General features: G+C 31.8%; 1 protein-coding gene across 3 annotated transcripts in view; it reads left to right on the top strand.

The window, feature by feature from the left end:
* LOC114335897 (cytochrome P450 306a1) overlaps positions 1-26,319 on the top strand; it is a 517,964-nt gene that overhangs the window by 351,792 nt on the left and 139,853 nt on the right. For 2 of the 3 annotated variants that reach the window (XM_050649568.1, XM_050649570.1), the window contains exon 3: positions 13,445-13,751. In XM_050649568.1, coding sequence (XP_050505525.1) covers positions 13,445-13,751 — 307 coding nt within the window. Of the gene's footprint in view, positions 1-11; positions 127-13,444; positions 13,752-26,319 lie in introns of those variants that run through there. The other variant, XM_050649569.1, reaches the window with a different exon arrangement.

Below are 26,319 nucleotides of genomic sequence, written 5' to 3'. Positions count from 1 at the left end.
GCTGCGTCCAGTCCAGCGTCCAGTAATCAGTATTGTCTTACGGTCGTGAGTGTTTTTGGCTTTTGGCAATCGCCTAAGTAGTGTAATTGTTTCTTTCCGTGGTATGGCCTGAATTACCTTAGAATGGTAAGATGTACTTCGTACTTCACAGATAGGATAATTAATCTTGTTTAATATACGCTGAAAGGATGTTTTATTGGCAGAAATCGAGGTTATTTTTAGCTGTTAACTGTTAAGCCGGTTTGTGTTTTGTGAGGTTATGGACACGGTGTTGTCACGTTGACCATAAGTTGCGGTTTGCGCTATTGAATAATAACTGGTAATAATAATTCCGCGGAACGTAGGTAAATATTTGATAACGCAACACACTACTAAGTAGAGAAAAAATTAAACAAACTAAGTAAGGATATTTGTAACGCATTTTAAATTTTAAAAAACGATCCATAAATAATTATAATTATCAGTAGTAATTGCACAAGAGCTCTAAAATTCTATATTCATTTTAGAGTTCGAGTGCAATTTGTTGCGATTATTTCATGAATAAAACTGTTCAAAACCAAAATTTTATTGTAATTTATTTATGTAAGTACAAATTAGTACAATTAAACACAAAGTTTTTATAAATATTTGACGACTGAAAGTCATCACTTTTATAATTTTTAAAACATTAATTGTCATTAATGTCACTGAATATATTTTTTCGTAGCAACGAATGGCATCTGACGTAATATAAGTACTTAACGACGGGCAATTATCAAAAATTATCGATTTAATTCAGATTTCTGTAGCTTTCTATTGGTCAGAATCTCCTATGAATGAAATAATCAAAGACATTAAATAAAAACGCGCAAAAAGCCGAGTAAATATTATATGTAGTTCAAGTTCATTCTTTTACGGTCATATGTCATATTTTTGTTTTTAAGGGGTGAAAACTACCCTTTTTTACCAAAAATTGAAAACTGCAAATTTATGTTTAAGTATGGTGAATTAGGCGAGCGGCAGGCACCCCCAAAATGACCAGGTACTGATCACGATGTGGTGAATGGGTAATTTTGGTCATATTTTATATTTTTGATGGTGCTGAAAACGAAAATATGGTTTATTTTGAATTATAAGTAAGGCAACATCGTCTACAACGCAATTTTACCCTAAAAATAAAAAAAATTAAATCACGTTTTTTTTGCGTTTAACTCGCTACAGCTCTGTTCGGTTTTAATATTTTTTTCTAAAATATATTTTTTTTATTATAATATTTTCTTTTATAGCATACATTTCTCACCTTTCTGAAGAGTATTTGATCTTCCAATCTTATTCTTATAAAAGTTATAAATTTAAAAAATAAAAGGTGCAGATTCGTGAATTTCAAAGTTAAATCGGAAAAGCTGAGTGACAAAATCTGGAATTTAGCATTTCAATCACGTTTATATTCAAATATAGAGTAAAAAGAAGTTTCCTGGGGAGTTTTAGCTCAAAATGTTTTATAGAAAAAAAAAATGCAACTTTTAATACCGACGTTTTTCCTCCAAAAATAACGCTTATTCAAGATACTGACCACGGTTGGTGAATGGTTAATTTTGGTCTTACTTTATGTTTTTGATGGTGCTGAAAACGAAAATGAAGTTTATTAATTTTAAGTGGGGAACATTGTCAAAATCGCATTTTACCCTAAAAATAAAAAATGACATCACGTTTTTATTAAAATTAAAAGTTGCACAATTTTTTTCTATAAAATATTTTGATCTCTATATTTTAACATAAACGTGATTAAAAAGCTAAACATCAAATTTCAAAACTCAACTTTTGCGATTTAACTTTGCAGTTCACTAATCCACACGTTTTTTTTGTAAATTTGTAACTTTTATAAGAATAAGATTGACGGCTTGCAATAAGTCACATAGTTTTCAAAAAGGTGAAAAATATATGCTATAAAAATTTCAGAAAAAAAAATATTAAAACCGAACAGAGTTGTAGCGTACACGCAAAAAAACGTCATGTTTCTTTTATTTTTAGGGTAAAATTGCATTTTTAACGATGTTCCTCCACTTATAATTCAAAATAAACCTCATTTTAGTGTTCAGCACCATCAAAAACATAAAGTACATTACGAAATTAGCCATTCACCATACCGTGGTCAGTACCATGCAGGGTTGGAAAAAGCCAAGGTTTTTTCGAAAAAACCAAAAAAACCAGGTTTTTTTGGTTTAAACCAGGTTTATTTGGTTTAAACCAGGCTTTTTTTATACAAAGTATAATAAGTCTAATAACTTTAAAAATAAATGAATTATTTTATAAAATTAACTAATAAACAATGAAAAAAAAATGATTAAGATAATTTTATTTTAATTTACACACACAAAAAATTAATATAACAAAAAAAAACATCATCAAACATTATAATATTCAAAATAACTAAGTTCAAAAGTAAAAAATAGAAATTATTTATCTTAATTTTCTTCATTTGCGGCAGCTGTAGTAAAAACTTCAAATAAAAACACCAGTTTAGAGGCTCAGTAAAAAAATAAAAATAAAAATCAGATTTAAACTAACTGGTTTTTTTAAGAAAAAACCACCTTGGTTTAAACCAAGGTTTTAAGCATGTTGGTTTAAACCTGCCAACCCTGAGTACCATGTTATTTTGGAGATGCCTGCCGCTCGCATATTAGACTTTATAACTTTTGTAGACAGTCGACAAACTTTTTTACATTCATAAAAGTCAAACGCTTTAGTACTCAGTGCCTATTTGATTAAATTTACATATAGCTGATATTCTATTCTAAATTGTATGTGACGAGACTTCAAATTATTCTAAAACAACCGAACAACATGATAATTTGGATAGCTACGATCAGTTAAGAAAAAAAATATATAAATGATGCTAAAAAATACTTTTGGGGACTTTACGTACTATCTTACAGGTTTTTACAGTAGAATATTGAAGATATTTTATACCGACCACTTCACTAATCAATACGCCTTATTAAAAACACGAAAAGAAAAAGCTGTTGACGACTGTTAAAACAAACTGTTGTAAAAACAACAATTTAAATTAATTATATTTGGTACCCGTTTTCATAAATATTAGGTTTTTAAATGTCAACGCGTTGTAAATGAAAAAATCATATATTAACATTATGTGCTTAATACAAAACTCAGTTTCAGTTCTCATCTCAAGTTCGCTAAGCAAGTGTGTGTTTGTTCCATCCCTCGATACCTTGTAGTGGCATCAGTCTATGGCGTCTAAAAAAAACTAAAGGGATTTTTAGAACACGTCAACAATATCCACCATAAAATTCAGTTTACTATGGAACTGGCAGAAAACGATCAAATGCCATTCTTAGATGTATTGTATTAATAATAAAGAAACAAGACGGACACATAGGCCATACACTGTACCGGAAACCGAAACATACCGACAGATATCTAAATGTTGTGTCACACCACCATCTTACACAATTGCATTCAGTCATCAAAACCTTGATTACCTACAAGATCCGAAAGACTGACAGACAATAACATCAAAATGAGGAAATGCATAATGTGAAAACAGCGTTAAGAAAAAACGGCTTCTCAACATACACCATCGAAAAAGCTCAAAATGCTCGAAGAATTAAGGACCCAACAGAAGACGAAAAACCGATCGGCAAAACCATTCTGCCATATGTGAAGGGTACAACAGAGAAAATGGGGAGAGTGCTGAGAAAACATAACATAGAATCGATATTTAACACCGACAGAAAGATCTCAACTATTCTACCAACACCAAAAACCGAAATATCGTTAGAAAGTCAAGGAGTACACGAGATTCCGTGTGAGGATTGTGGAAAGTCGTAATTGAACAGACCAACCAAAGAATCCATGTAAGACGAGAAGAACACTGAAATGCCCTCGAAAGGGGAGAAACCACGTCATCCCTTGCACAACATTTCGCAAATACAGGACATACAATAAACCGGATGTTAGCTAACATAGAAATAAAAATAAAACGTGAAATCAGAGAATCGACAGAAATATAAAGAAATCCCAACGGTCTAAACAAAAGAGATGATGCTCAATGACATCCTACAACATGGAAAACGGTACTGAAGAAAAAGACCAAAATAAATCAGGCAACAACATCGACGCGTATCACCCCTTCAATCTATACTGGGCCAATCACAAGAGCCGGAAACCGCTAAGACCAGGAAAACGCATCAGGATCAACTATACAGGGTGGTTCATTTTATTCGCCTCGGCCTCTGTACGGAAAACCACTTGATATTTTAAAAAAATTTCTTCACAGAAATATACAGGGCCTTTAATACTACAACCTAAAAATAATGTGAATTATACAGGGTGTTCCAAAAAAGAGTGGTATATCAAAGTTATATTTTTTCTTATGGAATGCCCTATATCTGATGACATTATTGAATTGACCTTAAAAAATAACCTATACTTTCATAAGGGTTCCCTATACCTAAATACAGGGTGTTTTGATTTATTTCGATTTGTATAAAAATGTAAGGTTTTAGAAAAAAATAAATATCTACGAATCTCAGAAGCAGTAACAAATTCTTTCTTGGATCTTAATAATAGACTATTTAGCATACTTAAACAGATGCTTATTGCAACAAAATTTCTTACAGGGTGGTCAAAATATGAGATTGTTCTATTAACAAATTCAAGCTGTAATAACTTACTTATTTTAAATGGAACACCCTGTATCTTACTAGTCTATCGCGTAGAAAATTTATTTAGCTTTTAATTTGTATTAGGGTTTCCTATACCTATCTTTTTACAGGGTGGTCAAAATATTAGATTGTTCTATTAACAAATTCAAGCTGTAATAACTTACTTATTTTAAATGGAACTAGTATCTTACTAGTATATCGAGTAGAAAATTTACTTAGCTTTCAATTCTTATTAGGGTTTCCTATACCTATCTAGCTTCATTTTTTAAATATTTAAAGATTTCCTAATTTGTAAGCTTTAAAAATTAGAATTAAGTACCTATGTCGTGGTTATGTACAACACATCACCAACACCGGCAATATACTTAAATATCTTAGTCAAGATAGTTTCATTAATAAAATTCACATTTTTATTATTTAATCACACAGAGTGTTCTTATTTTAAATGACATACTCGATATTCTATTCTTTATAATGGAAGATATTTAAAATCTCTTCAATTCCATGTTAACATTCTCAATACACATGTTATTCTGTAAATATAAATTCCCATGTTATTCTGTAAATACCCATTTTTACATATTTTTGTACAATAGGCTCGTTTTCGTCAAAGTAGCCATTGCATTTAATTGTTTGTAATTGCGATTTAAAGATTCAAACAAAAAGTGGCGTTCTTAAATTTACTTAATAACCGTTGGGTTAAGATATGGAAAATACTTATACGGAATGAAATATAATTTAAATATCTTCCAGAATACGGCATCTAATATAGGGTATGCAGTTTAAAATAACCATATTATTCAATTATACATGTAGGCCAAAATCAACTAAAATAATACAACACTCTGTGTGATTACATGATAACAATGAAAATTTTATTATTAATGACAGTATCTTGTCTAAGTATATTGCCGGTGTTGGTGATGTGTTACATAAACACGACATAGGTACGTATGTAATTCTAATTTTTAAAGCTTACAAATTAGGGAATTTTAAATATTTAAAAAATGAAGGGAGATAGGTATAGGAAACCCTAATAAGAATTAAAAGCTAAGTAAATTTTCTACTCGATAGACTAGTAATCTACAGGGTGTTCCATTTAAAATAAGTAAGTTATTACAGCTTGAATTTGTTAATAGAACAATCTAATATTTTGACCACCCTGTAAAAAGATAGGTATAGGAAACCCTAATACAAACTGAAAGCTAAGTAAATTTTCTACTCGATAGACTAGTAAGATACAGGGTGTTCCATTTAAAATAAGTAAGTTATTACAGCTTGAATTTGTTAATAGAACAATCTCATATTTTGACCACCCTGTAAGAAATTTTGTTGCAATAAGCATCTGTTTAAGTATGCTAAATAGTCTATTATTAAGATCCAAGAAAGAATTTGTTACTGCTTCTTAGATTCGTAGATATTTATTTTTTTCTAAAGCCTTACATTTTTATAAAAATCGAAATAAATCAAAACATCCTGTATTTAGGTATAGGGAACCCTTATGAAAGTATAGCTTATTTTTTAAGATCAATTCAATAATGTCATCAGATATAGGGCATTCCATAAGAAAAAATATAACTTTGATATACCACTCTTTTTTGGAACACCCTGTATAATTCACATTATTTTTAGATTGTAGTATTAAAGGCCCTGTATATTTCTCTGAAGAAATTTTTTTTTAAAATATCAAGTGGTTTTCCGTACAGAGACCGAGGCGAATAAGATGAACCACCCTGTATAAGTGACCATATCGCGAAAAAAATACTCAGTTTACATTAAGCAGCAGCGCGAAGCGGAACTACCTGACTTGACAATGGCAAGTGTGATCTTGCCGAAACGTCGTCAAAATAATGGTTTTTGTAATAACCAAAATTATTCAACGCGGAGTCAAACCCGGAAAACCACAGAAAGCACATATAACTACCGCGGAAACTTCAAGTGTAATAAAAACTTACGTGCATAGAAATCTGCCCACTTAAAAATTCGTTCATTTTTGATGTCTCGTATTTCCTAAACCTGTTGGCCGATTTAAGAGATTTTTTAATATGTTATAGCCTGATTCTGTAGCAATACCGCTGTAATAATATTGTTGCTAAACAGGTAACTTTTCATTGTATACCGGGTGTACCAATCAAATTGTGTTTTTTTTCTCAAAGTTCGCATCACCCTGTGGAATATTCTAGCATTTATAAAATACTGAAATTAAAACCCAACTATAGCCACAGGTTTTCTTAACATTCTGTTTTTGTGATTCATTCGTTTATGTTGGATAATAAAAAAGTTAGGCACTTTAACAACTAGACATGTTCTTCATCAATACACGGTGTTTCTAAATAAGTGCGACAAACTTTATGGGGTAATTCTACATGAAAAAATAATGACAGTTTGCTTTATAAACGTATGTCCGCAAATGTTTCGTTTCCGAGATAAGGGATGTTGAATTTTTTCTTACAAACTGACGATTTATTTATTGCGCTAAAACCAGTTACGATATGCAAATGAAATTTGGTAGGTTTTAAGAAATACTTATTATGGATTTTTTATATAAAATTAAGATTTTTATATTCACCATTGGCGTACATACGGGTCATATTACTCGATCATATTACCCGTATGCACGCCAATGGTGAATATAAAATTCTTAATTTTATGTAAACAATCCGCAATAACTACGTTCTAAAACCCACCAAATTTCATTTGCATATCTCAACCGGTTTTACGGCAATAAATCGTCAGTTTGTAAGAAACAATTCAACATACCGTATCCTCGAAAACAAAACATTTGCAAACATACGTTTATAAAGCAAACTGTCATTATTTTTCATGCAGAATTACCCCTTAAAGTTTGTCGCACTTATTTAGAAACACCGTGTATTGATGAAGAACATGTCTAGTTGTTAAAGTACCTAACTTTTTTATTATCCAACATAAACGAATGAATCAAAAAACAGAATGTTAAGAAAACCTGAGGCTATAGTTGGGTTTTAATTTCAGTATTTTATAAATGCTCGAATATTCCACAGGGTGATGCGAACTTAAAAAAAACACAGTTTGATTGGTGACCGGTATACAATGAAAATTTTCCTGTTTAGCAATAATCTTATTACAGCGGTATTGCTAAAGAATCAGGCTATAACATATTAAAAAAATAACTAAAATCGGTCCAAGAGGTTTAGGAAATACGAGAAATCAAAATGACCAAATTTTTAAGTGGGCGGATTTCTATGCACGTAAGTTTATATATTATATACACTTTGAAGACAGACTCCTCAATCATACTAAATACCCAAAATATCTAGGTGTGACACTCGATAGAACGCTAAGCTTTAAAGAACATCTTACAAAGACGACTGCAAAACTTAGAAGACGAAACAATATTCTGCATAAGTTATGCGGTATCACATGGGGTTCCTCAGCGACTACACTTAGGTCGACAGCGCTGGGACTCGTGTATCCCGTCTCAGAGTAGGTACTGTGCACCGGTATGGCTCAACAGCCCACACACCAAACGTGTTGATGCCCAACTAAACCAGGCTTTGCGTATTATATCAGGTATAATCAAGGCCACGCCAACGTATTGGCTACCAGCACTAAGCCACATAGCCCCCTCACACATCCGTCGAGAACATGCCCTTATCAGGGACTATAGAAAAATTAACGCCGATCCTGTACTCCGCCCTCACGTTAATATTAACGACAGAGACGTACGTAAGTAGGCTTCGTTTAAGAAAAAACCCTCTGGATTCTGCAAGGATACTAATTGAAAGGAATTTCGAAATAACCGACCGTTGGCAAGAAGATTGGGAGAAGAATACTCCACCTGACATCCGGAATATGCCATGTATTACAAGCAAGCCAGAGGGTTTCAATCAACCAAGACGGATCTGGGCGACACTAAACATAATTAGAACCAACTGTGGTAGGTGCTCTGACTCACTTTTTAGATGGGGCAAAATACCTTCTCCAAATTGCGATTGCGGTGCTGAAAGACAAACGATTAAGCATTTGGTGGAGGAATGCTCCATCAGATCGTACAGTGGCAATCTGTCTGACTTCTTAGTGGCGACCAATGAGTCGATTGAATATATTTACCAGCTAAATTTTCGTTTATAAAAATTAATTATTATTTATAATGTATTGTTATTTTTATTTATATACAAAAACTGTGATTTTATAGCCATAGTTTAAATAAATAAAAATATACAGTGAGCACGTAAAGGTTGGAATAAATTCATTTTTGCATGAAAGGGCGATTTTCGAAATAAATCTCGAAACAGGTCGATTTTTACTTTTAAATTACGATTTTTTGGCATATATATCATGCTAGTGACGTCATCCATCTGGGCGTGATGACGTAACCGATGATTTTTTTTAAATGAGAATAGGGGTCGTGTGATAGCTCATTTGAAAGGTTGATCAGTTCAATATTCAGTAATATAAACATTAACATAATTATGAAAAAGCGCTTGACAGAGTACGCCACGATAGGCTAAGAGACATTCTTGAAAGAAAAGACATAGATAATAAAGATCTGCGAATAATTCTCAACTTATATTGGAATCAGAAAGCTAACATCCAAATAGAAAATAAGATATCAAAAGCAATAGAAATACGTAGAGGAGTAAGACAGGGATGCATTTTGTCACCACTGCTATTTAATGTATATAGTGAAAGCCAGTCAGGAAGCCCTCTTGCAAACAAATGAAGGAATCGTAATCAATGGAGAGGTTGTAAATAATATTCGATACGCGGACGACACTCTACTAGTTGCAAGAACAGTAGAAGAATTACAACGATTACTTACAAACACAAATATTGCTTGCAACAATTATGGCATAAACATTAATATCAAAAAAACCAAGTACATAATATGGTCTTCAGTAAAATCATGACAGAACCAGCACATATTAGTATAAACGGCATTCAAATTGAAAAAGTATCAAGTTACAAATACTTGGAACTTTAATAAACGAAACTGGAGACCAAAACAATGAAATAAAAAGACGTATCGAAATTGCCAGGGCCACCTTCCTAAAGATGAGAAAATTCTTCTGCAACGGAGATATAAGCATCCCTCTACGATTAAGAATGCTATAGAGGCTACGTATTTAACACACTATTATACGGTGTAGAGGCCTCGACTCTCAAACACAACAACATAAAAAATATTGAAAGTTTCGAGATGTGGTGCTACCGTCGAATGCTGAAGATGAGTTGGATTGAAAAAATCAAGATAAAACGAAGAAAACTCGAGTATTTGGGTCACCTGATGAGAGGTCATAAATACGCATTACTTCAAAATATAATGCGAGGAAAAATAGAAGGAAAACGGAATCCAGGCCGTAGAAGAATGTCATGGATGCGGAATTTGAGAGAGTGGTTTGGCTGCACCACTAATGAACTTTTTAGCTCAGCTGTAAACAAAGTCAGGGTAGCCTTGATGATTTACAATCTCCGATAGGAGTGGCACAAGAAGAAGAAGATGAGGGAGATTAACTCTGGAAGAGAATTTGTTTAAGCGTAGGGGGCGATGGTCAGTCGATTTTAAGATCAGAACCGCGACAGTCGTGTTATTGGGGATACGACGTAAAAAGACGCCTTAAGACGAATATTATCACAAGCCGGTGATAATATTGATTAGACTCAATTATCTCTAAATACATTTCTTTTTGTAAGAACAAGGACACGTAAATTTTGGTCGCAATTACACAAACACTTTTACATTTCGTCAATTTAATAGTATCTATAATTTAGTCATCTATTTTATTAATTAAAACTGTTAAACATCACACGGACTTTTACTTCGATTGTCTTTAACGAATCCTACATAAATATTTACTTTTTGATAAATTCGGTTGGTTTATTCCGATGGAGCCTGTCTCCTCGAGTATCGAGGATACCAGTATTGAAGGTAAAAATTTTAGTAAGTTAGTTAATTCATACATTTACAATTTACAAAAATTCCAGCTGAACGTCGTTGGACCACTCCTTAGTAACATTACAAAGGCACTGACCGTACCAGCCCCTAGCCTAGTAGGAAGGGTTGTAGATGTCCGTACCTACAGGGCTGCTTTATCCATTAGGCAATATATTCAGTTGCCTAGGGCGGCAAATTGTAAGAGGGCGGCAAAAATACTGTACAAAAAAATATTTGTATATAAAAATTAAAATCGAATAACAAGTATGTATGTTCATCCATCAATGAAATAGAAGTGGGCATTAATTTCTAAATAGAATAAAACAAATTGCATTCATAACAAAAATAAAACAAACATTCTGTTATCTTAACACTATTCATTAAAAAAGTACGGAAGTCATGCATTTAGTGATTATTAGGCCGCCGGCAGCTGGGCAAAGGCGGTGGGCCATTGAACACTTCAATATTGCACATTTTGCAAAAAACTAAAGATTTGACTTGTCTACAGTAGGACATCGAGTTAGAGTTGGGATTTTCAAACTGTATTATTACAAGTAGATAAGGTTCGTGTCGTCGCACAGATATACTCGAGGGAAATAAGCAAGAAATAGACCATGTTCGGGACACTGAAATATCGAGGTAGCTGACTACTTTTTTAGTTATTGTTCACTGTTGACCTATAGGATGAAAACCTACATGTTTCCTGCTTAGAGTTCGCGTCCGTTTTTTAATTATTAACAATTTAGTGCAATCAACGCAATTTTTTCCATTTTTTGTACTCACTTAGAAAGCTAAATAGTTAGAAAGCTAAATAGTTAGAGAAAGCTCACATAAAATTACAAAATTTATTTTTTTTTAGAACATTGAAAAACCTTCAAAATGACGATTTTGAAAGTCAAAAAGTTAATTTGTTGCTTCGTAAACTGCAAAATAACTGAAAATCGTTATCTATTAATAACTTCTACTAAAACTAACTTAGAACTGTAGTGTTTCACTCAAAGTTGGGTATTGGGGTACATAAACAACCCTCAAAATTTGAGACCGATCCATTAATTAGTTTAAACTTTTTCTATTTGTTCATCCCAGAGACCTTTGTTTTGCAATAACAAATGACAGAAAATAATGAATATAGGACAATTTTGCGTATGCCAAATGAAAGTAGAAAAGTGATACTATCAAAATGTATTAATAAAAGATAAAAAATTATCTAATATAGTAAAAAATCCTAGTTTATAAACATTTAGAATAACTTTAAAAATATTGTCCGTAGAAAACATCTTTTTACATATTCAAAAAGGTGATATTTTACTCGAATTGTAATGTTCAAATGGTGACTAGTCATGGTAAGTGGAGGGGAGCTACTGCTTTGATTGCACTAAATTGTTAATAATTAAAAAGTGGACGCGATCTCTAGGCAGGAAACATGTAGGTTTTCATCCTATAGGTCAACAATAACTAAAAAAGTTGTCAGCTACCTGGCGGGAGCCGACAAATGCATGAGTTCAAAATCTAAAAAAGCAACTTAAAACTACTATCATTTTCTATATATTGGGATCTACTCAAAGGATTTTTATCTTTCTTCTTTTAATTTGTATGTACTTTTGTGTACATTACAAATATACAATTTGTCTAGACATTTATTAATTGATAAACAGTCAAATTTTTTTTAAACAATTTTTGACAAAATAATTGTTTCTCAAAAATTTATTTTTTGTACTCATACTATCATTATTAATAGAAAACAGTACAACGGCCTACTTTATTCAGATGGACTTACCCAGGTTTTTTATGTATTTTGTCCCGTAGAACACGATTTTTTTGGTTAACAGTTGATCCGGATGTCGATAAGATTGTTATAAACAAAGAACTTGAGGAATTACATAACAGCGATTCTTAGCAAAACAAACCTTTTTTTCTATTTTTTGGGTCATTCTAAGCAAAAAATATTGTTACAAGTTTTTTCGTATAATGCATAGTTTTCGAGATAAACGCGGTTGAACTTTCCAAATATCGAAAAATTGCAATTTTTGAACCCGAATAACTTTTGATTAAAAAATAAAATAGCAATTCTGCTTACCGCATTTGAAAGTTCATGTCAAATTATACCGGTTTTGATTATTTGCATTGCTAAAAATTAATTTTTGTTGTTGTTAAACAAAGCTATAAACACATAGTGCTTGAGTAATGGTTTCAATGCATCTCTCATTTAAAATCGAACGAGTAGGCGCGCCTACAAACAGGCAATTTCTACGTATCATGATCTAAAACGCATGCATTGGGCACAGGTCAAAACGCTCAAACATACTTATAATAGTAATATGTAACATTACGCCTAATGTAAAATAAATAATATTTTTAACACATTTCCAAACATTATCTGCAGAACCTAACATTCTTATTTAAATAAAAAATTCTGCTTTCATTTTTTTTCGCAAAAATGGTACATGTTTGAAGGGCGCCTACTAGAGAATTACCTAGGCCGTCATTTGACCTAAACGCGGCCCTGCGTACCTACTCTGTATGACCAGTCAACTTCTGACTTTCTTTGAACCGTGTTCATTTACCGACAAACGATGGAAGAGCTCGCGCCGATCCGCGCCGGCGATAAATAGATGGTCCGGTTCTAGCTCAAGGATCGTAAATTTCAAATTCTGAGGGAAATACCGCTATATCACGTTACGTTTATTCCCGTCCTTAGTTTTTATCTTTTTCTATTACATATTTTTGAATATTGGAAGAAATCACGATCCTCAGTAATGGAGAAACGACAAGAGAGAGAGATTACATTTATTTTCTATTGCTCTTGGTGTGCCACGCCGCCTTCCATGGGATCCCGGCTTAAAGTATCTTTATTTTACAGATTTATATATACTTGATCGCTGCTATAGCCGTTTGGGTTACTTACATCATCTGGCACAATCGCCGCTTACCACCAGGACCATGGGGTATTCCTATCTTCGGCTACTTATTGTGGCTCGACCCAAAAAGCCCTTACTTAACCTTGACTAACTTGGCCAAAAAGTACGGCTCAGTGTATGGGTTGAAGCTGGGAAACGTCTACACTGTCGTTTTGACAGATCCCAAAGTTATAAAAACGGTGTTTTCAAAGGATGCAACGACGGGGAGAGCTCCTCTGTATTTGACGCATGGAATTATGAATGGATATGGTAAGTAGAGTTTTGTGGTTAACAGACTTAGGCAAATATGCACAGATGAGATTTTACATTTTTCTTTTGCAACTTTTTGCATATTTTCTGAAGGTATTTCCTTGTGGCATCTTTATGCAATTTACTAATTTAGTTGGAAATAAGCCACAATTTTAATTTTAATTTAAGTTTATTTTACGTTTTATTGCGGCTTATTCCCAACTAAAATGGTAAATTTTTGCATGTTTTTATATAAATCGAAGTAAAATTCATAAAGACACAAAAATAGTGCATTGTGTACCTAAAAGTAGTAGTAGGAAAAGATTAACATTCCCGGACGATGTAGAGATTGCCTTCGAAGCGCAAGCAGAGCCAATGCCAAACAGAGTCCGGGAATGTGGCTTTTCCTACAAGATATACATACTATTTTTCCGAAAATCAAACATTTAAATTATATTAAAATAAACATGTTAAAATTGTGAAATAGACATACAGAAATCTACATACATAGATTACTTTGACAGCAAATACAGGTTTTATAGCTATAGAAACAATAGTATATTGTACAACAAGAGAGAAAAAAGACATATTTCTCACGAGCGCAGAAGTTTGTTGGCACGAGCCGAGGTACGAAACGAGTGCCGCAAATCAAGCGAGGGAGAAATATGTCGTTTTCTCTCGTGTTGTACCCTGTACTTTTTCTATGGATGCGGTTTTGTCAAGAATTCAAACTTCAAAATTAAATAATTTAGGTGATTTTAGGTATGTATTGTTATATTTCTATTTGATATGAAAATTAAATTTTGATAATTATAGATAAAATTCAATTTAATATAAAATACTTTCAATTTTCTCAACCACGGGCATATAAATTTAGAACAACCTGTATACAACAAATTGTTATATTTAATTTTAAGAAGTGATTAAACGAAACTCGGGACAATGCGCTTAAAATAAAACTCAAGTGAAATCGATAATAGGTCATTATCGTTGTTCGCGGAAGGTTCGATCATTAGCCGATGCTAAATAAGACTTAGTGGAAGTAGATAATAGATCATTAAATTTTGTAATTAGTAGAAAGTAATTTTAGAATGGGAATTAACTATTTTTCTTTTGAAATCCATTAAGCATATTTAGAAAGATTAAAAATTGGTTTTGAGGAATACTGCGAATGAGAGTTGGTGGTGGAAGTTTGATTTGTGAATCTGGAAGGGATATTTAGAAAGTAGGGGAATGAATGACAAATAGAGATCAGAATGTTTTGAGCTGTCGAGAAGTGAAGTCCAGTAGTAGACGGTAGTCTACGGAGAGTGAGAAAGCCGGTGTAGTTCCGTGAGTGTGGAGTATCTATCGTGGAACGAGAAGTAGGCCAGGTTGAGAGTAAAAGAACCTTTTTGAGCCAAGAGTTCCCGGTAGCTGATTGCAGTTTCGAAAAAGGTAGAACACAGCATCACGACAGAAGCAGGAAACGAGAGCTATACGTGCTAGTTTCAGAGGAGAACATTACTGGAAGCCAGGACGAGGTTTTGATTGCAGCCAAGGATAGCAGGAAACGGGTCTTGTGTGAAGACATTCTCAGTTCACCAGAAAAAGGTCAGTCTCATTTGTTTGGACATGAATGTATGGGTTTTTCGTATTAAATACCACATTTAAAATTGAAGAAACATAATCAATAATATCAGAAAAGCTTCATCAAACTTAAATAGAATTGTTGCTAATAAATCATAATAGTTAAATGTTAATAAAAACTTTCAATTGGAAACCAAAAGGAAATAAGGTTCCCATGTGTAAATGTTATGTTTAAGAATAATAAGATATAGCAAATATTAAGCAGTGATTGCCATTTAAATAAAATAAACAATAATTTGATTACAATTGTAACCCATATGTGTTATTATTTTACTCTTTTCTTTCCTATCCCGATTAGGAACCATTAAGAAATACTTAGAAGCCACGAGAGTAAGTAATTAATTTTATAAGTCGCCCTGAGATTGAAAACATATTGATATGTGATCTGGTAAATTAATTAGATTATGATTAATGCATGGATTAAATTAAATGACATATAAGAATATTATCTCATATCAATAATCAAGATCACATCAGTATATTACATGCATAAATTGAAATAAAATATACATGTAGGTATTTAATATTCTTAATATTTATATACTTTTATTTATTTAAAATTATAGTTACCAGATATATTTGAACAGTTTTTAAAGGTAATTTTTGGTAAGTTTTGATTTGACACATTTTGACACATTTGACGAAAATATTTGTGTTTGTATTGTGCATGTTGTGCATAAATTGAAAATATATATTGAAAATATAATGCATAAATTGTGCATAAATTGAAATAAAATATACATGTAGGTATTTAATATTCTTAATATTTATATACTTTTATTTATTTAAAATTATAGTTACCAGATATATTTGAACAGTTTTTAAAGGTAATTTTTGGTAAGTTTTGATTTGACACATTTTGACACATTTGACGAAAATATTTGTGTTTGTATTGTGCATGTTACCATGGAAACCGCGATTCTACGTATGGAACCCGTGAGAAAAAATATTTCTCACTGCAATGGCCGACTTTTCTCACAGCCTGAGAAATTGTTAGTTTTGAATGTATGTAAGTAGTGAGAGAAGTTGCACATTGTATAGCATCCATAGAACAAAATATTGAATTGTCAAATTTGACGCATTTTCTTATTTTTGGCAGTATTTTTGGTGTTTTCTCGTGTTTTCTGTGATTGTAATCAGTTGAAAAAGCAAAATTACCTAATTTAATCATGAGTGATGATGAGTGTTCGATTCCTGGTACCCCTCCAGAACTGAAGTAAGTAGTGAATAATGCTTCCTAAGATTTATTAGAGAGATTTTGCACCTCTTATTTTGCAATTCCGTTATGGTTATTGTTATACTACGTCTGCGCAGTAGCGAATATATGATCCGTTATCGTTATTAAACATAAGGGATTCCGTAATTTACGAAGGTTTAAAGTAGTGCTTATCGTTATAGTAATGGTTAAATTGCTTTGTTGTCAGAATGTAATAAAATCAGTAAAATTACATTTACAAAGATTCTAATTTTGATGACCTATAAATTAAAATATCAAAAACTGTTCAAGTATATGCTTAAAATTACAATAACGTTGTGAAGTGAGGTTATGTTTAAATAACGATAACGATGACACGAAAAACCTACTTGACAGGCTGCAAAAACTCTGCTTTTTAACGTTGCCGTAATCGTTATGCTTAATAAAGTTAACCATACCGGAGCCAAAATCAGCGGTTATTTTAAGAGGTGCAAAATCTCTCTATTGCAAACAAAATCCAGAGACAAATATAACAACTATTCATACAATCGTTTCGTAGACTATCGTAAGAATAAAAATGCAAGTTCTTTCTCAGAAAATGTTGTAATGGCATACTTCTTGGAGCTTGGTTCCAAGATGAAATCTTCAACTTTGTGGGTTGTGTTGAAATTATTGAAAAAAAAGTTGTTCTTTAATAAATTTGTTCTGAATCTGATATAAGGAAATAGCTATTTGTATAACAAGGGAGGAAAGTGCTACTTTTCCTCCCGAGAATGAAGTTTACTAGTAAACATTCAAGGTAGGAAAAGGCACTTTACTCCCATGTTATACATATGGTTTTTCCACCTTCCTCAAATTAATAACAAGTCATTTTTCATTTTTACTTAATTTATTTATGTAACTAACCAACAAAATTTATTAAAACTAAAACTAACAAGTAGGTACAATATAACTGTCAACTGTCAAATATAAGTCAAATTATTAATGTAAACATTGTTAAATCAAAATAACAACTTACTGTTTTTTACCATTCTGCAAAATATAGGGTGTTTTATAAATTAACGTTAAAATGTATAGATACTTACGTAATAGAAAATAGATATTGTACAGGGCGTCAATAAGTTATATTTCATAAATGAAATACCATGACGTCACTTTTACTTTTCCTCCTTAGGGAGGAAAAATATTTTCCTTCCTAGGGAGGAAAAGTAAAAGTGACGTCATGGTATTTCATTTATGAAATATAACTTATTGACGCCCTGTACAATATCTATTTTCTATTACGTAAGTATCTATACATTTTAACGTTTATTTATAAAACACCCTGTATTTTGCAGAATGGTAAAAAACAGTAAGTTGTTATTTTGATTTAACAATGTTTACATTAATAATTTGACTTATATTTGACAGTTGACAGTTATATTGTACCTACTTGTTAGTTTTAGTTTTAATAAATTTTGTTGGTTAGTTACATAAATAAATTAAGTAAAAATGAAAAATGACTTGTTATTAATTTGAGGAAGGTGGAAAAACCATATGTATAACATGGGAGTAAAGTGCCTTTTCCTCCCTTGAATGATTACTGCCCTCCGCTATGCGTCGGGCAGTAAACTTCATTCTCGGGAGGAAAAGGCACTTTAATCCCTTGTTATACAAATAGCTATTTTCTATGGATGCTATACAATATGTAACTTCTCTCACTACTTACATACATTCAAAACGAACAATTCCTCACTCAGTGAGAAAAGTCGGCCATTGCAGTGAGAAATATTTTTTCTCGCGGGTTCTCTTACGATATTCAATACTATGAACGCCGTTTCCATGGTAACATGCACAATATAAACACAGTTAATGTTGTCAAATAAATGTGTTAAAGCAAAACTTACCAGGAATTACCTTTTAAAACTGTTCAAAAATAACTGTTAATTAGAATTTTAAAAAATAAGGTAAATAAATTTTAAGAATATTAAATGCCTACATGTGTATGTATTTTATTTCAAATTATGCATATAATATTCCTAAAAGCACCCAAATTATTTAATTTTGAAGTTTGAACTCTTGACAAAACCGCATCCATAGAAAACGTACAGTGTACAACACATGAGAAAATGACATATTTCTCCCTCGCTTGATTTGCGGCCCTCGGCCCAACAAACTTCTGCGCTCGTGAGAAATATGTCTTTTTTTTCACTTGTTGTACAATATACTATTCCTTACAGTAAGGAAATAACATTTCCGTAGAGTGATTATTCGTTTCCAGGCAACGGCTAAGTATAAGGAAATATCGAACGTTTCTTTCAAAAATGTTGTCAAAAATGTCTAAATTCCTGACCGATTTTCGTAAAAGTAATTAATTTAATAATAAATTAACTATTTGGATACAATCCATTTGAATGTTCTTGGTTTTTTACAATAGGGAAAAAATACATGAAATGAAAACGAGAAATACATTAGTAGTTTGAATGGAAATATCTTGTTGGTATTTCACACTATAACAATAACAATATAATCTATTTAAGGTTTTTAAAGGTTACAAAAGGTATATAAGTGATAGCTTATGAAAATCTTTGTATAGGGCTTTTCATCGATTGTCATTTGTTTCGAGCTTCTGTCATGTGTCACATAATATTAATATATCTACGTCATACGTCTTTGGTTTGTATCATGGGTATATACCAATAACGTACGACGTAGATATATTAATATTATGTGACACATGACAGAAGCTCGAAACAAATGACTGTGAATGAAAAGCCCTATATGTACAGCTGATTTTGCTTTTTTTTTAACATTCATAAAAAGTGAGAAAAAATCAGTTTTTGTCTATAAAGCGTTTCTTATAAATTTTAGATAAAAATAGTACAAAAAAAATGGGGATCTTAAAAAGTTCTTTTTTTTTATTAGTTTCTAATGGTGAGGGAGCCCAAGCGAAGATTTTTGCAGTTACCGGAGCGCGTCAGATTATCACATGGGGAGAAACCTTGTACCCTCTAAATAGTCTAGGCGCCAGAGGGGTCACCGTGTCCTTTTTAATTCTGATGAACAAACTTAACAGTTTCTTATAGATTTTTGGCTGCTGATTACGAATTTCGAGGGTGGATTTCGATCCGAGTGGTCAAAAAATTGTTATAAACAATTTAATTGTTTATAAATTGTTTATAAGGCTCTGGCTCATAAACTAAAAGAAAAAAAAAATTTTAAATAAAATTTGTTTGTTAATAAAAAACGAAAAAAAAACCGTTTACTAAACTTAAATCCAACAGTTAGAACTCAAGATATTGTAAAATTAGTGCACAATGCAAATTACAAATGGCAAAATAAATATTTTTCGAAGCTTTATCGATCGTAACTCAGCTCCTGCGCATGCACATGAGCCTTAGAAGGTCTGATTTTAAAGCCTTATTAATAGGCTTCCAAAAAAAGTTTGTTAAATTATTTTATCTTCATTTGTTTTAAAGTTATACCCGTTTGAAGTTATAATTTTCTTAAAAAAATTGTACAATAATTTGTTTATAAGTGTTTCAACTAAATTTAAGCTGTAAACATTTATACTTTAATTACCAATAATGATCGAAAAATTCAAAAGAAATATTTTCAGCTTTTTAAAATGTGCGTAAGTTTATTTTTGGTCAAGATATCGATATTTTAATGGCGCTCTAGGAGTCGCAAAATCGGCTCACAGTCCAGTATATAAGTATTTTTCGACGCTTTATCGATCATAACTCGGCTTCTACGCATGCAAATGAGCAAATATATGATATCCATATAAAAATGGATCGAGTTCTTTTACAGCATCATTATTGCATATAAAACGAGCATTTATGTTGTGGCGGCATACACACAATTGACGTGCCTTGATCATGTTGCTAAAGAACTAGATCCACTTTATATGTGGTTAGTCCACATCATATAGATAATTAGACTGAAGCTCAGAAAGTTTTAGTTTTACTGCCTACAAGAACAGACTTAGTACCACCATGTAACTGTAAAAATTGCTCTAAGAACTTATGCAGATGTAAAAAATCTGAGATTCTCTGTATATCTCGATGCAGATGCATGAAAGATAATGTTTGTAAAAATAGTATTAATAAATAATATCAACTTACTTTTTAATTATATTTCTGAAATGTCAGTTTTTAATTTTTTTCTCATTTAGTACAAAAAATAGAAGACAAAGTAAATAGAATGAAAGGTGATACGAGGTACAGTATGATGATTTAATTATAAGAATTATATGATAAAATTTTATTAGGATCTTCAAAAATGAAAAATGAAGATAACCTATATACATAGAAATTATAATTTGCATCGAGAAGTTGGCACGTGAACCTTTACGCGGTGAGCCAATCTCGCGCCTAAGAGCGCGCTATTAAAATATCGATATCTTGGCCAAAAATAAACATACGAACATTTTCTTGAACTCAAAATGTTTTTGAGTTCTTCTATCATTATTGTTAATTAAAGTATAAATGTTTATAGCTCAAATTTGCTTGAAACCCTTATAAACAAATTAATGTACAATTATTTTAAGAAAATTTTAACTTCAAACGGATATAACTTAAAAAAAAATGAAGACATAATTTAATAAACTTTGTTTGGAAGCATATTCATTAATCTTTAAAATAAGACCTTCTAAAGGTCGATCGATAAAGCGTCGAAAAATACTTATTTTGCAATTTGCAATTTGCATTGTGCACTAATTTTACAATATCTTGAGTTATAATTGTTGAATTTAAGTTTAGTAAACTTTTTTTTCTTCGTTTTTTAATAACGAACAAATTTTATTTAAAATATTATTTTTTATCTCTTTTAGTTTATGAGCCAGAGCCTTATAAACAATTTATAAACAATTAAATTGTTTTATAACAATTTTTTGACCACTCGGATCGAAATCCACCCTCAAAATTCGTAATCATCAGTCAAAAATCCATAAGAAACCGTTGAGTTTGTCCATCAGAATTGAAAAGGACACAGTGACCTCTGTTTGGCGCCTAGACTAAAATGCACCTCTACCATATATGGGCTCTTAATGCAGGGGGGTCCGAAAAAAAACATCCTTAGAAAAACTCAAAATCGTCAGATTAAGATAAGGTAAGTTAAGTACATGCAAAACAGTGTATATTTTAAAAATCTGACGATTTGAGCGGGGTGTAAGGAAATGGGCAAGTTACAAACTTTCACTAAAAAAAGCGAATATTTCGCGGAATGAACGTCAGATCGAAAAACTAAAAAATACGTATTCAATTTTTTTCAAAAATGTATCGAACGATACCAGACGCCCCCGCGGAGAGGTTGGGGGGTAAATTTAAAATTTTAAATACGAACCCCGCGGCGAAATGAACATCAGATCGAAAAACTGAAAAATACACGTATTCAGTATATTTGAAAAATCTATCGAATGACACCAAACACGACCCCCAGCGGAGGTGTCGTACGTAGGGGGTTACTTTAAAATCTTATATATGAGCCCCCATTTTTTTATTGCAGATTTGGATTCCTTTCATAAAAATAAGTTACTTTTATTCGATACATTTTTTAGAATTATAGATAGATGGCGCTATAATCGGAAAAACGATTATTGGAAATGGAAAATTAAATTAAAAAATGGAAAGTCCCCACTTTATGAAAAACTTACTTAACTTTTTTTGGTTTTAGTACCTACTCTTCTCAACAAAATTGGTTTCCATATCGCTCGAGTAACTGCAAATTTTTGCATACTTTCGTCCTTTACTATAAATAAAACTACTGAAACAACTACTTGCCCACATGCCCACACAGTGGCTCTAGAGGTATTTATTAGAGCATAATATATTCTTTAAGGCTTTCAACATGTTGTTAAAATTGAGATTCAAAAACGGTTTGGAAAACTGACTTTTTAGCTTAAAAACGTATATAATGACTGAAATATTTTATGTAATGCGCTTGTAAGTAAGCTCACTCAAAAGATGATTCTTTTATCTAAACTTTTTTTTTCTCTAAAAAGTGTAAGAAACGTTTTATAGGAAAAAAATTATTTTTCCACTTTTTATGATTGTTTAAAGAACAACAAAACAAAAGCAGCTGTACGTCTGCTAGGATTTGTTATTAGCCATCAAAACAAAATTTATGAGAATATCTTAAGGGGATGGGTACGTAGTTTCTGCTCCAATGTTATTCAAATGGAATTCATTTTTTTAATCCTGCGAAAACTAATAAGTATTTTTGAAAATTTTAAACGCAGAATGAAAGATTACGTTATTAGCGAGGGCCGAAAGTCCCTGAGAACTTCTATATTGTTAATATAAGTTACAGGGGTGAAAAACTAAGAGAAAATTTAGTGTGATTTTTAATTTCAAATATCTCATTCAAAATAAACTTTTTATTTATTTTAAGGGACTTTCAGCCCTCGGTAATAATTTAGTCTTTCATTCTGCGTTTAAATTTTTCAAAAATATTTATTGTTTTTTTCAGGATTCGAAAAAATTGAACACAATGTCCTTGTGGTAGGGGAGCCCAAGCGGGGATTTTTGCAGTTACTCGAGCGCGTCAGATTAGCATATGGGGAGAAACCTGGTATCCTGCAGATGTACCTCTACCATATATTGGCTCTTAACACAGGGGAGTTCGTTAAGGGGGGCCCGAAAAAAAATCTATCCTTAAAAAAACTCGAAATTGTCAGGTTAAGATAAGGTAAGTTAAGTACATGCAAAAGAGTGTATATTTCAAAAATCTGACGATTTGAGCTGGGCGTAAGGAAATGGGTGAGTCCCAAAGTTTCACAAGAAAATGAATGACAGATCGAAAAACTAAAAAATATGTGCTCAATATTTTTTAAAAATCTATCGAATATTACCAAACACGACTTCCCACGGAGAGGGGTGGGGGTAAATTTATTATTTTAAATACGAATCCCGCGATATTTCGCGAAATAGACATCAGATCGAAAAACTGTAAAATACACTTATCCAATATTTTTGACAAATCTATCGAATGGCACCAAACACGACCACCCACGGAGGCGGGGTGGGGGGTTACTTTGAAATCTTATATAGGAGCCCCCATTTTTTATTGCAGATTTGGATTCCTTACGTAAAAATAAGTAACTTTTATTCGAAACATTTTTTCGAATTATGGATATATGGCGTTATAATCGAAAAAAACGATTGTTCGAAATGGAAAATTAAATTAAAAATGGCAAGCACCCACTAAAATGGAAAACTTTATTTAACTTTTTTTGGTTTTAGGACCTACTCTTCACAACCCAATAAGTCCGCATAACGCTCGAGTGTCTACACATTTAGCATACTTTGCTCCCCTGCTATTGGTAATATTTTCCAAATCTATCTTTATCATACAACGCACTCAGTCGAATAAAATATTCTCAGCATATTGTCAGTCAGACAGTGACAATCAGTGACAATTTTAAATATTTGACATGGCATCGGAAATATTTTCAGTTGTTGATTAAGGCCATGGGTACATAATTCGCAAATATTTTACGGCTATCCCTACTTTTTCTGTTTTTACACGGCAAATTACGTGTAGTAAAATTCACACTGGTATAGATATGTAAACATTACTAGAATGTTATTCTACTTGAAAATGTCATCGTTAACTTAAAGAGATGGCTTTTGAGTGTTCTTAGATAACTGTTATTTGTATAATTGCAAATTATTAATTCAGTTAATAAATGTGATAATTTTTTCACTAACTATCTATTCAGTGATTGTAATAATTTATATGTACAACAAAAACTAATACTCAATCGAGAAAAGAGGAAAAGTGTTAAAGTGATTTTTTAATAATATATTGTTACTATGGAACGCTTACAATTTTGAACATCTTTAACAACAAAATACTTGGATCACAGAATATATATTATCCTGATGTATTCTCTGCTTGGATGTTCCACAAATAATACACAATAAATAACTTTTTATGAAGTTCACGTCTTAAATCAATTATTTATCAAATACACTATTCAATATTATTTAATCAACAACTCAAAATATTCCCGATGCCATGTCAAATACTTAAAATTGTCACTGATTTACACTGTCTGACTGACAATATGCTGACAATATTCTATTCGACTGAGTGCGTTGTAAAACAAAGATAGATTTGGAAAATATTACCACGGACATAGTGTTCATTTTTTTCGAATCCTGAAAAAACTAATAAATACTTTTAAAAAATTTAAATGCAGAATGAAAGACTAAATTATTACCGAGGGCCGAAAGTCCCTTAGAATAAATAAAAAGTTTATTTTGAATGAGATATTTGAAATTAAAAATCACACTAAATTTTCTCTTAGTTTTTCACTTCTGTAACTTAATAAAATAAACATTATAGAAGTTCTCAGGGACCTTCGGCCCTTACTAAGAACGTAATCTTTCATTCTGCGTTTAAATTTTTCAAAAATACTTATTAGTTTTCTCAGGATTCGAAAAAAATGAATCCCCATTTGAATAGCATTGCAGCCGAAAATACGTACCTATCCTCTTAAATAATATTGATAGTGTATTTGATAAATAAATAATTGATTTAAGACATGAACTTAATAAAAAGTTATTTATTGTTTATTATTTATGGAAGATCCAAAGCAGAGAATAAACCAGGATATATTCAGTGATGTAAGTATTTTGTTGTTAAAGATGTTCGAAATTGTAAGCGTTTCATAGTAACAATATATTATTAAAAAATCACTCTATCACTTTTTTTCTTTTCTCGATTGATTATTAGTTTTTGTTGTTCAGTAGATAAATTATTACAATCACTGAATTCATAGTTAGTGAAAAAATTGTCATATTAATTAACTGAATTAATAATTAAGGCAATTAATTATACAGGTAACAGTTATCCAAGAACATTCAAAAGCCATCTTTAAAGTTAATGATGACATTGTCAAGTAAAGTTTACATATCCATACCAGTGAGAATTTTACTACCGTGTAAAGACAGAAAAAGTAGGGATAGCCGTAAAATATTTGCGAATTATGTACCGATGGCCTTAAACTTAAATGATAAACTCCACAAATGATTACGTCCAGGAAAAATTAAAATTAGAATAAAAAAAGCTAGAACAGATTTTAACAAAATGAGAAGAGTGCTCTGCACACGAGATTTGAAGTTAGAGCTAAGAGTTAGGTTGGCTAAGTGCTACGTTTTCTCGACTTCGTTTTATGGGATGGAAGCTTGGACCTTGAATGCGGCATCAATGAAAAAACTGAAATCATTCGAGTTGTGGGTGTATAGAAGAATTCTGAAAATATCGTGGACATAACACGTCACAAACAAAGAGGCCCTGAGAAAGATGAATAAAGAAACGGAAGGAAGTCTTAAATACAAATCAAAACCAGAAAATTGGAATATCTCAGACATATTACAGATAGATACAACTAGCTCCAACACATTATGCAGGCAAAGTTCCAAGGAAAAATAAGCATAGGGAGACGTAGAATATCATGGCTGCGCAACCTGAGAGAATGGTAAGGATGTACCTCGTGTCCCAATAAGAATGGCTCTGGGCCATATCTCAGGAACCGTTTATAGTACAGCTTTGAGAAAAAAAAATTTATAACAAAAGTTGCCTCGCGAAAAGCCTGGAAATTGTTTTCATAATTGTAGGTCCACCGCTAGAGGGCGTAATTGAATATCAAAAATTATAAAATCAAAATTTTACAAAATTTACCTAATGAAAGGGCACTGGAAATCCAATCATCGTATTCTTTATAAAATTCTGCGCATATTTGATTTCACAAGTTTAAGTCTACCTTTGCAAATAAGA

Source organism: Diabrotica virgifera, chromosome 4 (assembly GCF_917563875.1).
Source record: "Diabrotica virgifera virgifera chromosome 4, PGI_DIABVI_V3a".
Lineage (NCBI taxonomy): Eukaryota > Metazoa > Arthropoda > Insecta > Coleoptera > Chrysomelidae > Diabrotica > Diabrotica virgifera.
This window is presented reverse-complemented; position numbering and strand designations above follow the sequence as displayed.